General features: G+C 39.2%; 1 protein-coding gene across 1 annotated transcript in view; it reads right to left on the reverse strand.

The window, feature by feature from the left end:
* The window catches only part of Ubac2 (UBA domain containing 2), a 125,693-nt gene that overhangs the window by 29,963 nt on the left and 80,408 nt on the right, over nt 1-15,322 (reverse strand). Inside the window, exons 5-7 of the mRNA XM_048341142.1 lie at nt 11,568-11,691; nt 7,608-7,655; nt 504-749 (exon numbers count right to left, since the gene is read on the reverse strand). Coding sequence (XP_048197099.1) covers nt 504-749; nt 7,608-7,655; nt 11,568-11,691 — 418 coding nt within the window. The remainder of the gene's footprint in view (nt 1-503; nt 750-7,607; nt 7,656-11,567; nt 11,692-15,322) is intronic.

The raw sequence follows: 15,322 nt of genomic DNA on the forward strand, positions 1-15,322 counted from the left end.
CCTCTCTCCTGCCTTGCTTGACAGACAAGTGTGGGATTATTGATGACAAAGTTAAGAAAACAGCATACATCTCATCTAGTCACTGGTTATTCCCTTAACATTCTTTTTTTTTAATCTTCATATTCTCTTCATCTCAACTGAGGAAAATCATGAAGCTTTATATGTGTTCTCCATTCACAGCACATGATTAGTATTGTTAACAGGAAGACACTGTGGCTTTTACAAGATTGTAAACACAGATAAATATCCTATCTTGTTTAACTAGGTTGGTGTTTTTCTAAGACATACAAGAATGTCCAATTTGACCAATCATTCAGCTGCAATTTTTTTTTTTGAAAAAAAATACTCCTAAAAATAGCCACTATCTGAGACCTACATTCTGTTGGGAAACACATGAAATCCAGATCACAAAGCATAACAATAAATTCAGTCTCGATCACACATACAATCAAGAAGTTATAAAGGCCACTGGGTTTTTTCGCGTAAGTTATTTGGGATGTTACCTGCTGCTGTCTTTGCCGCCTCACTTGTGCAAACTGAGAGAGCATCAGCTGCCGATCAAGTTGTTCCATTCTCTGCTGCCTCTGGATGTCCACCGTGGCTCCCATCCCAACTCTGGCCTCGCTGGTGGGCTCTGAAGATGAGAAGATGGGCTCAAGTGTCCATGAGAAGAGCCGTGCCATCCAGCTGGGGATGCAGAGCACCTGGTGAACTTGGAACATTTTGCGATCATAGCACATACCGGAAATCTACAAGAAAAAAGTCCCACTGTAGTTTTAGAAAATAATACAAATGTAAAGAATTTATTAGCATAGAAACCAAAAAAATGCAGAATTCTTCAGAGGGTATTTTTTCTTAGTTGTAGCAGTGTTAGGTAATAAACAAAAGCACTTGCTAACTTGCAGAATACTATCGGTACAAACCAACAAAAATGTAATGTACTCAATAAAATAAGATCGGGTTTATGAGACTAGTGGATAGTAAAATCCTAACCATTTAACATTCAAGGTACCACTAAGATGCTGGAAAAACTATGCCCTTATTTTTAAAAGAAAGTCACAAAATATCTGATTGTCCAGACACTTCCAGCTTTTTCTGTTTATGTGGTACTGAGGAATTGAACCCAGGGCTTCATGCATACTAGGCAAGCACTCTACCGCTAAGCCACATTCCCAGTCCTCCCTGGTTATTTTTGAGACAGGGTTTTGATTCTTACCCAGGTGAGAACCTGGGCTGTGATCTGCCTATTTTAGGCTTCCTGTCATTGTTGAAATTTTAGGTATGTGCCATCATGTCTATGGAGATGGAGACCGAGGACTTTTCTGACCAGGTAGCTAAGACCACAAGATATGCCCATTTTACTTGTTGAAATGGGTCTTGCTAACTTTTTGCCTAGGTGGTCTCAAATTGCAAAATTCTCCTGACCTCAGCTTTCTGGGTAGCTGCAATTCACAGATGTATACTACCATGCCCAGCCATATTTATAAGACATTTCTGTTTGCCAGCTTTTCAAGACATAAGCATAATGGTATTTATCCTGCATGAGCATGAAAAAAGCAGATGTTTAAATGGGTGCTGTTGGCTTCATGCCTGTAATCCTACCAACTCAGGAGGCTGAGATCTGAAGACTGTGATTTAAAGCCAGCCTGGGCAAGAAAGTCTGTGAGACTCTTATCTCCAATAAAAAGTAGCAAAAAAGCCAGAAGTGGAACCATGGCCCAAGTGGTAGAATGGTATCCTTGAGCAAAAAAGGCCAGAGACAGCACCCAGTACTGGCACATGTGTGTATGCACATCTACCAGACTGTGCCTCTCTATCTAATGAGTTCTTGACTGAGCTGCAGAGCTGCAATTGCTACAAGGCAGAGTATGAATGGTTTTTCTTCCAGTGGGTCCAGGATACCTGAGATTAAGATAGAAAAGGATGGAACAGAAAGGGGAGATGGAGAGAATAGGAAAGAGTCAACATAAAAGTGAGTGTGAATGTGTGCTACACAATGGACCAACAACTATTCAATTCATGCTGGGATCCCAACTGTTATTTTGATTGTAAAAGGGTGAAAGTGCCCTCTAAGGGACTCCTGACCATCTGCTTCTCCACTTGCAGCCTTTCAGCAGACCTCACAGTTTGATGTAGTCTGGATTTCTCTTGCAGCTTCGGACTTCAATTACAAGGAACTGATAAAGAATAATCTAACTTCCTAAAGTTTAACTGAAGGTATCAAGTATCAAATGAGTTATTTAGCTTGTCACCCTGTACCCAGCTTGGTCAATTTGGAGGAAAAAAATCTAAGGAAAAAAGGATAAATAGAAAATAGGTAGCTTAAGGAGAAAGACATGCATATGTCAGGGAAGGCACAGAGGACAGAGGTACCCTATCATAAACCAGAAAGCAAGTCAAGGGGCCAAAACCTACTGCAAAGGAAGCTGATTATCACAATACATTATACTCTTTCCATGATTTCTGTCTTTTAAACTACAGTGGAGAAGGCAGGTGCTGGTGGCTTATACCTGTAATCCTAGCCACTCAGGAAGCTGAGGCTGAGGACCATGGTTTGAAGCCAGCTCAGGAAGGAAAGTCCATAAGACTCTTCTCTCCAATTAACCACCAAAAAGCTGGAAGCGCAGCTGGGCCTCAAGTGGTCGAGCGATAGCCTTGAACATATAAGCTCAGGAACCGTGCCCAAGGCCTTGAGCTCCAAGGCTCAGGACTTGTGTGTGTTTGCATGTGTGCGCGCACACACACATACATACATGCACACAACTATAGTGGAGAGATGAGACAAAGATAAATCATGGCCCCAGATGGACCATCCTGACTCTTTCTAGATGCCCATCTTCTCTCCCCTCTATCATTTAAAACCCAGTAAGACTTGTACAATCTGACACTATCTGAAGTGTGTTTGTGTGAAAAGCTTTAAAGATCCTCACTGCCGGCAGAAAACAGCCTCAACTCAGACCACAATGAAAGTTCAAAATAATCTTCTGTTGATTTATTTACATTTCAAATCTTATTGAGTAGAACAGATTTTTTCCACACTAAAGTTGCTTGATAAGAAGATAATTGCTGTCTGATATACTGTACAGAGTATGTAACAAAGGCAGAGGCAGAGACATGCTGAAGCAGGAAAGCCTAGGAAATGAGAAATATGGGTCCATCTGTTAATTTGTTCTGAAATAGCTTGAAAGAGGACCAAACAATGACAAATATGTGAGCTGAAAAAAATGAGAAAATTGGCAAGGCTCTTTCTGTTTTAATCATGGCAGAAACACATCAGGAGCCAGACCTCAGTTTTTGAAAATCAGGGTACATCTTAGTGGTAATGACTCATTAGTATGATTCACAAAACTGAAGAAAATGAAGAAGTACAGGGACACAGATGGTTCCAAGGCTCTCAGCAAAACCATAAAAGAATTTAAATAAAATTCAACAACTAAGCAGTGCTTTCTCTAAGAAAGTACCAATGGGTAATTATGAGCATAAAGAGTAGGCTCACTTTTTCAGTCTTCCACCAAGATCTTCAGAAGAGCAACTGAACACAATAGTGCTAATATGACACAAGGGAGTACCGAAGTAAGTTAGCAAAACTGAACGCTCGCCAGCCTCCTGGATATGACTGCAGGAGTGGGATCTCTGACAGGTCACCAAGTGGACTGAAGAGGGGCGGCCATTCTAGACAAATTCTCTTTCTGTTTCATCTCAGCCAAAGAAAAGAATTCAGTTCTCATTCTTCTGTGTGACATTGCTGATGACAGAAACGGGCTCCTGCTGGATGTTATCTATCAACCTACTCTATTAATCGCTGGGATATTTTAAAGCTATACGCTCAGAGACAGCTAGAATCATGCAAGAACACATGACAAAATGGGAGATTTAAAACTAGCCTATTTGAAAGAAATTAAACAATAACTAAATGTTATTCAGTGTCAGTTTTCCAGAAAAACACAAGAATTTTTTTATTTTTATGACAGTAGATAACAAATGACTTATGTTTTATACAATTATCTTTTTTTTTTAAAGTTCCTTCTTTCACAAAACACATCATTTCTAGAGTGAAATAAAATGACTTTCTTAACACATAGAGTATGCTTGCTTTGGTTTCAATACGTAAATGTGAACTTTCACCAAAAGGTTTTATATCATTATCCCACACACTGCAAACTGTGCATTTCTTTTTGACAGTATGAATTTCATTGTTTAGCATTTTATTTAGCATTAAAAAAAAAACAGGTTGGAGGTATGGCTCAGGTGGTAGCAGAGTGCCTGACTTGGAAGTTTAATTAAGTTTAAGGCCCTGATTAGTCTCCAGTATAGCCCACTTCTCAAAAAAAGGAAGTTAGTTGATCTATATGGGAAGAGAAATCACATTGAGCAAGAGATGTCTGCATTAGCCAACCACGGCTCTGTGAGTCTCAGACTTGACTCCTATAGTCAATGATGTAAACTTGACATTCATAGTTTTTGCGTGCGTGCATGCGTGCGTGTGCGTGTGTGTGTCTGTTGGATCTAGGGCTTGAACTCAGGGCCTAGGTGCTATCCCTGAGTTTTTTCTGCTCAAGGCTAGTGTTTTATCACTTGAGCCAGAGCTCCATTTCCATTTTTTGTTGTTGTTGATGTTTTTTGGTAGTTTATTGGAGATAAGAGTCTCACAGGTTTTCATGCTTGGGCTGGCTTCAGAACACCACCTTAGATCTCAGCTGCCTAGTAGCTAGGATTACAGGCATGTGCCAATAGTGCCCAGCCTTTTTTTTTTTAAGCCAGTGTCTTGCATGTAACTCAGTCCTGCCTTGAGTTTGCTATGTAACCTAGGCTGGCCTCAAATTTATAATCCTCCTGACTTTCCTGATTTAGCCTCCAGAAGGATGGCATTATGGAATATTCCCTTTTATAATTATCATCATCTAAATTATCTATATAATATGAAATAGTTCATAATAAAATATGGATTTTCTTGATAAAATATAAAATCCAAAACAAGCACCAACATTTATGGGATATAGCATGAAGGAAAAACATTTATGATTAACAATGCTATGAACATTTTTTTTTTGCCAGTCCTGGGGCCTGAACTCAGGTTCTAGGCACTGTCCCTGAGCTTCTTTCGCTCAAGGCTAGCACTCTACCACTTAAGCCACTTACAGTTTTTTCTGTTTATCTGGTACTGAGGAATCAAACCCAGGGCTTCATGCATACTTGGCAAGCACTCTACCACCAATCCACCTTCCCAGCCCAGCTATCAACAATTTAAAGGGTCATCTAAGTATGGTAGAGTAATAACCAAGACCAAAATGAAGATATATCAGACTCCTTATCATAACAGAAGGGCAATAACTTTGGCCAAGTCAATTATTGAAGAAGGAAAAGTTCAGCTGGTACAGGGATGTTTATTATTAGTGGGATTCCTTAAAATGCTGTCATCTTGAAATGATGTTTCAAAAAGTGCGATTCTATTAGCACCTTTGAAACAAGAGACTTTTATGTTAAAAATCCTTCAGTAGCTTATTAATTCCTTTAAAACATTTAAAAACAGTCACCTACAACCTGTTAAAATATTTTCTAAGATAGTTTGTGAGCACTACAAGCATATTTTAGGGTCTAAAATGATTACAAAAAAAGAGAAGACCCTATGCATCCTCCAATTCTAGCGCAAATGTCACAAAATGAAGCTTTCTTATGGTGACAGGGAACACTTAATTTACATTCAGGGGTCTGAAAACAGAAGAAAGAAAATGAGATATTTGAAAACAAATGAGTTGCCTAATGAGTTGTTAAAGAATGGAATGGATATTGAAAGTACATGAATCAAAAGAAAACCAACACAATAAAATAATATACAAGAGGTAAATGTTAAAATCATGAGTGGTTGAGGAAAATATCCAAAAGAGGACTCAAGAGCATCACAAATACAGACAAAATACAGCGTGGAAGAAAGAGTACATGTGGCTCTCCATATCAAAGCCAGGTGCTCTAGACTGAGGACCAGAGGCTGGGTAATCTGTCAATCACTGATAGCTGGACGACGATGAGCTTACACTAAGCAAAGCTTTGCAACTGTGCCTCAGAGAGTCAATCTGACCCCAAGATGTCCAAAAGCTATCACAGTATTAAGAATTAAGGATAGCTCAGGTGACTTGTAGGCCTTACAATGTGGCTCAGCTCCATGGCCCTGGTACTCACTGGGGAAACTGGATGAACAGTGTGGTAACTTATTTAAAAGATCTGTGGGGCTGGGAATATGGCCTAGTGGCAAGAGTGCTTGCCTTGTATACATGAGGCCCTGGGTTCGATTCCCCAGCACCATATATATAGAAAATGGCCAGAAGTAGCACTGTGGCTCAAGTGGCAGAATGCTAGCCTTGAGCAAAAAGAAGCCAGGGGGAGTGCTCAGGCCCTGAGTTCAATGCCCAGGACTGGCAAAAAATAAAATAAAAAATTAAAAGGTTTGTGTTGAGATGATGCATCATTATTTCCAAGTGTTTTCCCTGTATTTTCCTAAAAGGCCATTTTATATTTTCTTAGTATTTTTCAAGAAAAATAAAATACAGTAGGCATTTAAGGGTTTACAATAAATTTAAGGGTTCATATTCAAGTCTGGATAATAAAACTTAATCTCATCCTCCCTCTCTCCCTCCCTCCCTCTCTCTCTCTCTTCCTTCTCCCCTTCCTCTCCCTTTCCCTTCCCCTCTCCCTCTCCCCCTCTCTGTCCTAGGGCTTGAACTCAGGGTGCTATACTATAGCTTTTTTTACCCAATACTGGTGCTCTAGCACTTGAGCCACACCTCCACTTTGGCTTTTTGGAGATAAAAGTCTCACAGATTTTCCTATCTGGGCTGGCTTTGAACCTCAATCCTCACATCTCAGCCTCCTGAGTAGCTAGGATTAAATGCATGAGCCACCAGTGCCTGGCCTAAACTTCTTTAAAACTACTTTCAAAAGGCTTTAAGGCAAATGTTTATTACTAAACTATAATAAAGCAGTATGGGCATAGAGGAAATTCCAGCACACAGAATGAAGGCTTGGCAAAAGAAAAGAAATGTACCTATCATTCGATACATGTAAAGGTAACCCCAATGTCTATCACCTCTAAAACAATAAAAAATGCAAATTCCCAGGCCAAAAAAAAAAAAAAAAAAAAGAATGACAGCTGGGAATCCTTTGGCTTCCTCACTCTGTGGCCACAGACGGATGAGTCTTCTGTCTGTTCCAACCCACCTGACTTTCCAGTTTGTCTTATTTTATTCCCTCACACGACAGTGTCTCTTTATAAAACAAACAGAACGGCTCTTCTTATTTTTAGGTTCAACTTCTTCATTTTCTTTTTTTCGGACTATGAATTAGACTAAATAATTTAAAAACAACATTGGCCAAAAACCTCAGCTAAAACTTTCATCGAAGTTACTTTAAGAATAGAGACAAACTGGCCTCTTTTGTGTTTGATTTTTCATGTAACTGACCCTTTTTCATCCTGACGGAAGTAGCATGGAGCCAGATCTGATATGATTAAGAGTGTTGGAGACAGGAGAATATGACACAAAATTTAAGTGTGACATTTTTCTTAATGCTTTTTCAGAAGAAAGAAGGAATTAAAGGACACGAATCACACTTACAAGTCCACTTATGGCTACAATCCAGATGTAGGAACCAGAGGTGAAAAGCTAAAAAAGGAAACAAAAGAATAGCTAAAATAAAGTTCAACTGCTTATCACAGCATACGTAATTTTATAGACTGTATAGTAATGATCACTTATATTAAGTATTCACTGGATATGCTTTAATACAGATTATAATCAAGTATACAATTAAGTATCCATTCTATTTCAAAGAAAATAATATAGTATTAAATACAATATATAGATATATATTTATTTAAACTAAGACCTTAGACTTTTTATAGTTGAAAATAAGTTGAACTTCTCCCCTACTATGAAGACAAGTGAAATTCAAATATATTCTTATTTACAAATAGGACTGACTTAAAGTAAAAAAGAAACCAACTATGAATAAACAAATTGTTAGAATTAACAGAGCAGGGGCTGGGAATATGGCCTAGTGGCAAGAGCACTTGCCTCATATACATGAAGCCCTGGGTTCAATTCTCCAGCATCACATATGTAGAAAATGGCCAGAAGTGGTGCTGTGGCTCAAGTGGCATAGTGCTTGCCTTGAGCAAAAAGAAGCTAGGGACAGTGCTCAGGCCCTGAGTCCAAGCCCGAGGACTGGCAAAAAAAAAAAGAATTAACAAAGCAAAAATATTTAGTTATCATCATGTTTGGTGTCAAGTAGTGCCTTATGATATATGTTTAACAAATTTCTCATTTTTATTTCTTATCATTGCTACTCCAAGCCTGTTGGAATACAGATCCATATACAATGATACCCTTTAGTTGGTCCTGGGGCCTGAATCAGGGCCTAAACGCTGTCCCAGCGCTTTCACTCAAGGCTAGTGTTCTACCACTTTGAGTCACAACTCCACCTCTGTTTTTCTGATAGTTAATGATACAGAAGAGCCTCACAGACTTTCCTTCCCCTGGCTTTGAACTGTGATTCTCAGATCTCAGCCTACTGAATAGCTAGGATTACAAGCATGAACCACCACTGCCTGACTAATGATATTTCCCTTAATTATTAATATCCTCATTCTATTCTCATCCAAGAAAGAGTAAGCTAATAAAAGCAAAGTTAATTAGTGACTAGAGTAATTTGAAAAAGATCTTGTGACATTTGTTTATTTGCTTTCCACATCGTTTATACCTAAGGGTATGCTCAGGGTTCAAAAAAAATCATAAGACATTGCAAAGTATCTCTAGGAGAATGAGGCAATATAATGTGTAGTGTTTATTTTTAGGAGTTCAGATTGAGAGTTTCAGGACTTCTGACCACAGAGGAAGAAGCACAATACTGACGCACAACAGCCCTGGTTCATGAAAGCTGACACTACGTTAGCTGGAAACTCCACATTTAACATGGATGCACACAAAGCAGACAGACACAAAAGGCAAGAGAGGCCAAAAGAGAGGATGGAAAGGAAGCTGTGGCTGCCACTTTCTGCCCAATATTTCACTGGCATGTGGCCTGCTTAGTGTAAGTGACTCTCATAACAACAAGGATGAGAATTATATAGACAAATACTTTCTGTAGTTTTGTCTCTTTTTTTGCCAGTTGTGGGGCCTGAACTCAGGTCTGGCACTGTCCTTGAGCTCTTTTGCTCAAGGCTAGTGCCCTACCACTTGAGACACAGGACCACTTCGAGTTTTCTGGTGGTAAATTGGAGATTAAGTCTCACAGCCTTTCCTAGCTGGCTTTGAACAGTGATCCTCAGATCTCAGCTTCCTGAGTAGTTAGGATTACAGGCATGAGCTAATGGCGTCCAGCTGTGCAGTTCTTTTAATAATAAGAAGGGAAATAAGCTATTTATCACTCTTTACAATTCCTTTCAAGGCTTTTCACACACAGACCTGCTTATTACCCGATGAGAGAGGTTCTAGGAAACCTATTTCACTGGTGAGGAGTGCCTATACAATGTGCCAAACAGCTGTGGGAGGTGGAGCTGGTCACCCAAATACACATGCTCTCCACTCTTGTATCTCATACACATAAAAGGGGCGTGCAGAAAACACTAAATGCTTCTGGCCTCTGGAGTCCCTCAGTGTACTGCACGTGCAGTGCAAACTGCCTGCTTAGGTTTTGAAAGGGTGAGTTTTCCTCACTGCTAGACTTCTCAAGGACAAGAACCCTATCTTCCACTTCATCCTCTACAGCTTCTAGCCCAGAGCACAGCAGGGCTGGCTCGTAAGCCACCTACTTTGTACATGGTTCCCTAACAAGTGTTTTGACTCTTCTGATGATTAAAGCTACTCACTCACTCACTCAATGTCCCTGACTGCAAGTAGCTGTGGTAGGGAGAAAGAAAGGAACAGAAACAGGCTCAAAGGCTCAGAGGGGACCAAGGCAAGGAGATGCTGGGAATGTTAACCACACTCGCTGCAGGGTGGTGGGGAAAAGCATGAGTTGGTGCTGGATAGGCAAGAGGAACCCTAGATGCCATTCATGCTAAGGACTAGATTTTATCAAGAAGCCAATGAGGCACCTCCACTCCTACTTTCTGATACTGACTTTTACTTCATGAAGTTATTGGGACTATTATGACAATATCAAGAAGTTATATTACTTTGACAAACCACTTGTGGTTGCAGCTACATTTCTGCCCTTGATCAGAACCAAGAGGGATCACTAGAGGTCATAAAATACTGCTGAAATAGCACTAAATACAAAGGCTCTTGTGACAGGGTAGGCAGTATCTTCTTATCCAATTAGAGTCCTTTTTCTCCCAAGGGATGAAACATACTACTTATTTTGCTTTGCTAAAAGTAATAATACATTCACAACAGAAAACTAAAGGGGGAAGCTATAAAGTACTCATTAAAAATTCCAACTGACTTAGTTGTTCTCATCTGTTCAGAATACACTAAAAATGCCAGACCAAGTAACCAAGTGCGAAAGTCCACTTGGTATGAAGACTTTCCACGTGCTACACTGAATTCCTACTCTCATAATGAATAAAACAATGTCTTTCATCCTCAATTATGCTACGTAACTCTACAGTGGAACTGGTTAACAAGAGGCTCTGAGGGGCTCTAGGACTTGACCCACATCTATCTCAGTGAAAGCCAAGTTAGAATTGGAACCTTACCCAAGGCTCATGGTGTGGGGGTTGAGAGATGAGGACTAAACGTATCATGAGAAACAGTTGTAAAGTAGGAAGGAAATACTGGCCTCAGATGAGCCATTGATAAGGCAGCAGACTAGAGAAGTGAGAGGAAATGATAAAGGTGAAAAGGGGAGGGAGGAGGGCATATTACAGTGATACTTGTATTCAGCTTATATGTGTGGGACAAGGAATGTTATGAGTATTAATTAGTGGATCACATGGTGTCACAGGAAGCCACAGAATAAAATCTTACATCAAAAGGTGTGAGTGTAAAAGAATGATAGATAGCATGGACGGAAAATGGAACATTATATGTGTTTTCTAGCACAGGTCCTGAAATAGGTCAGGGAGCTATTCATTGAAGATCGTCTTTTCAAGTTTGAGTTTTTAAATCAGACAGCAAGTGCTCTAATGGTCTATACAGCAAATATATTAGCAAATGGTGATGCCATCATGTGCACAAAAACATAGAAATAAGGATGAGTAAAGCACATTGGGTTTCTTCTTCAAGCCTTACTTACGATTCAATAAATTAACTTTGACATTAATTTTCCACTTTCCACTGTTCTCACTTCAAACTGATTCTTAAAATGTACTTACAATTGTGTAATTAAATGAAAATACTTTCCACCAATGCAAATTACACTGAAAGGTCTTATCAGATTTCTAAAGGCCATGAAAGTATTCTAGTACCTTCTACACCTTGATGTTCTTGTTTTATAGAACTTCCTCTGAACATTTGATACACATCATGAAGCCAAACTCATGGGAAAAAATACTGTTTTCAAGGAGATCAAACAAGAGAAACACAAAAGAAAAAGAAAGTTAAACAAATGTGAATGTAAAATGTATACTGTACCTGAAGTCCCAAAATATAAATCAATGTCTTGTTTGTGATGGACAACGGGCCCAGAATTTGTGCCACTTGGACTCTTGGTATGGAGCAGTAAAATGGTACAAACAGAGCAAACACAGGTGCCAAGCTATGCAAACAAATAAAGAAAAATCACTGTAGTATGACTGAATTTAAAATGCCAATGGTAGATGGATATTTGAAATAATATTGGTTATAATTTATTTCAATCTGAAAGCAATGTCTTAGATACACAAGTCAGTTTTCAAACATGTATCATGTGCAAAATAACTCATAAGAATACATATGTATACATATATAGGAATAGTTGATCAAAACTCCACCTATTTTTGATCCTCCCCAAGCCACTGTAGTGTTTCAACTACTAAATGATAGTGAAGCACTGTGAGAAAATGTTAAATGGATGCTATGTTTAACTTTCAAGAATGACATGAAATCTAACGACAGACAGAGACAAACCAAAAGCAGTGAACGTTCGAATTCTTCATGGGCAAATCTGAAGGTCTTTGGACCTAGACTAGTTGTCTGTCATCAAAGCAGACACTGTTCTCCCTTCCTCAAACTTCTTCCTCCTTTTCCTTGCTGGTTCCCATCCGTGGCTCACACCACTCTCCTACTCTTTTGGGTTGCTTTCTTTTGGTTTTTTGGGGTTTTGGAGTGGGGGCAGGGACTCCTTTACAGTCTCTTTTCTTCTTGCTCTTTAGCTTCTCTTTGGATAATCTCAACCCCTTCTATGGCTTTAACTAGAAAAATGAAGTAAGTCTTAATACTACCTGCCTGCCAGCCTTTCTTCCTGACTTCGAAACTTAACTTGATGCTTTCAACTGGACATACTCAGAAGTTATGTAAGTCCTTTTACCACTCTTGGTTCTTTCTAAATCCATCTCCAAACAGTTATCTGTACTCTCTTCCATAACCCTGCTGGGTTCCAGGTCCTGTGCTAGTAGACTGATGACTGACCATCTTGGTGACTCCTAGGACTATTTCTTTCATGACCAGAAAATAGCAAAGACCTACAAAATTTTGTAATTGTCTTCCTCTCCCTTTCTGAATCTGGTTCATCATACACAAAGTATTTTCTCACTAACTCTCTTCTTCTTCCTAATATCTCTGTGTTGGTATCTGTCCCTCTCTCCCTTCTCTTCCTCTTCTTCATTTTCTCCCTCCCTCCTTCCCTCTCTCTCTTGCACCTGCCTTCCACCTCTATGCTCGTTTATACACCAACATGTGTTACTCTCCAAACCTAAAACATCCCTTCTGCTTTCTTTCATGGCAGTGCTCAATTCTCCTCAGAAGTATTAGTCAAAACTAGAAACACAGAGATGCAAAACATACAACTAGCTTTCTGAATGGGAGCATGGCAGGGATGATCAGCGATAGACTGACTCTTCCTGCATCCATCCTCCTCCGCCTTGAGCACACACACAGCTTAAATGAAATGCAGCAGGTCCTCCTGCTTTCGCTTCAGCATCAGCACAACAGTTGGTGCAACTTAGGAGCTCCTTCAACAATCATGTGACCTGTTTTGCATTTTGATGCAGTTGTACTATTTAGCTCCTGCTGGTCTATAACTCACGATCCTCCCTCCTGTCTTAGCTTCCCCAGTGCAGGTGTGTGCCTCCGTGCCCAGCTATGACACACATTTATATTAACTCTATAAAAGTTTCCCAGAACGTCCATAAGATTATTAATAAGGAAAGCACTAAGGTTCACCTCTCTTTGGCATTCCTTAGTGCCTAAGGAAGATTCTTCCACATAGTCCACACTCCGTATTTGCTAGATTAAAAAAAAAACCCAAAACACCCTAACAATGTAGTTTCTATGTACTATACAAGAGAGCAGGTTTTGTCCAACTCTAAGCCCAAACACAGTTGATTAAACAGCTGTGTTTCCTTGTTATTGAAAAGCCCAGGTTGGCTTAAAATCCTCCAAAGACTTCCTATCTCAGAGGCCAAAGTCATTATAAAGACTACAAGGCCCCATACTCATCATCCCAACCTGCTTGTCCCCTCCAGAGCAGGACCTTATCAGAGCAGCCTGCCCCCACCACTCCTCACATGTTCACTCACACACACACACACACACACGCACGCACGCAAGCACGCACACACGCACCTACTCCACAGCCCCAACCCATTCAGCATTCTCTGTTTCCCTTATTATCCATCTTTCTCCATAATATCAATCACCTTCTAATTTACCGTGTAATTCATTTGTTTGTCACCTCTTTGCCCAGCTAGAATAAGAAGTGAATGATGTGGATTTAGGTATATTTTATACACTATCATGTCTTCACTGTCCAGAAGTTACACAGATTGGGTAAATGTTCAATAAATACTTGCAGCTCAAATGAATTGTCCTTTAAAGTGCTGGAATCAAAAAGCAGAGTTTGTCTTTTGTATTAAAAGTTCTTGTTCTTGTTCTTCTATGTTAAAAGAGGATTAGCAAATAGTCTCACATACACACTCAAAATAGGACTGATGAACTCTTGGTATTAATAAAACCCTGCTTTGGCTAGCCAGTTGTTCTAGAGCTGCTTCCCCATAGAACATGAATTGAGATTCTTAATTCATAGAAGTTCTTCTGTCCACATTTGTCAAAAAGTGATGTCATACTTAATAAACTAAGGCAGAGTTCTTACTTGAGGCTATATTTCAACATAAATTCAAAAAATGAGGTCAGGAATTTTAATGGCCAGAGGAATTTTACATCTTCTACATCAATAGAAGAAGTTTAAAAATTCCTTAAAAGTTATTCATCACTGTATAACTGTAAGTGATGACTAAATAGTAGACCACACATACACTTAATACAAAGGCTCACACGTTAGACCAGAACTATCTAGGTTGTTTTGCGGAATTTTCCTGTTACTATTTCTATACACACAGACTTCACCAAACCATAACAGTCATTGACCAGTTTTTCTCTTTTCCTTATAATATGGCAACATCTCTTCTTCCTACAGCCAATGATAATAAGTCTGACCTTTTTCTTATAGTAAACAGCTAACTTCTGAAAGCCTACCTTAAGCAAAAAACAGAAAATAAAGTTATAAAGAGTTAATTCATTTTTTAAACTAAGATCATTTCTAGTTTTTAAGTGCCTATTATGTTCTAATGATGTACTTGACAGAACAAATAAATGGAACTGCTTGGACCACAAAGTGCATCTCATGTCTTTGACAGTAAAGGGCAATACTTTCATAGTACCATCACAACAGAAGTAATGTTTGTGCACCCATGAAATTAACTCACATGAAACTTCAACAGTACTTGTAGGTCCCCTCCTCTTCTTTATGTACATAACTACTTTATACCCCCTCCAAAAGGATCAATCACTTTGCCAGATAGAATAGAGGCTTTAAAAATATGAATCTTGCATTATACAGCAACGTTTTACCTAATAACTATTACCAGAAGAAAAAAACAAAACAAAATCGCAATAGTTCGGCATTTGTAGAAGCTGAAAATATTTCAATAGCATTAGTTTATGATTTCGTTGGTTTGTCTCTGGTATTGGTGTGGTTGTCTGTGGACCTTTTGCATGCCACACCAGTACTATTCAATCTGAACTACAGCCCTTGATGCTATGTTTATCCATCAAGTCATAAAACCTTTGTACTTTCCCTTCATAGAATTATTGCACTAGGAATTATCCTAGAGAGCATTTAGTTCAATTCCTTATTCTTCAGATAGTAGAGGAGCGACCCCAAAACTTCAGCTGGTTTATGCTCCAGTTTG

Source organism: Perognathus longimembris, chromosome 3 (assembly GCF_023159225.1).
Source record: "Perognathus longimembris pacificus isolate PPM17 chromosome 3, ASM2315922v1, whole genome shotgun sequence".
In the NCBI taxonomy this organism is placed as follows: Eukaryota; Metazoa; Chordata; class Mammalia; order Rodentia; family Heteromyidae; genus Perognathus; species Perognathus longimembris.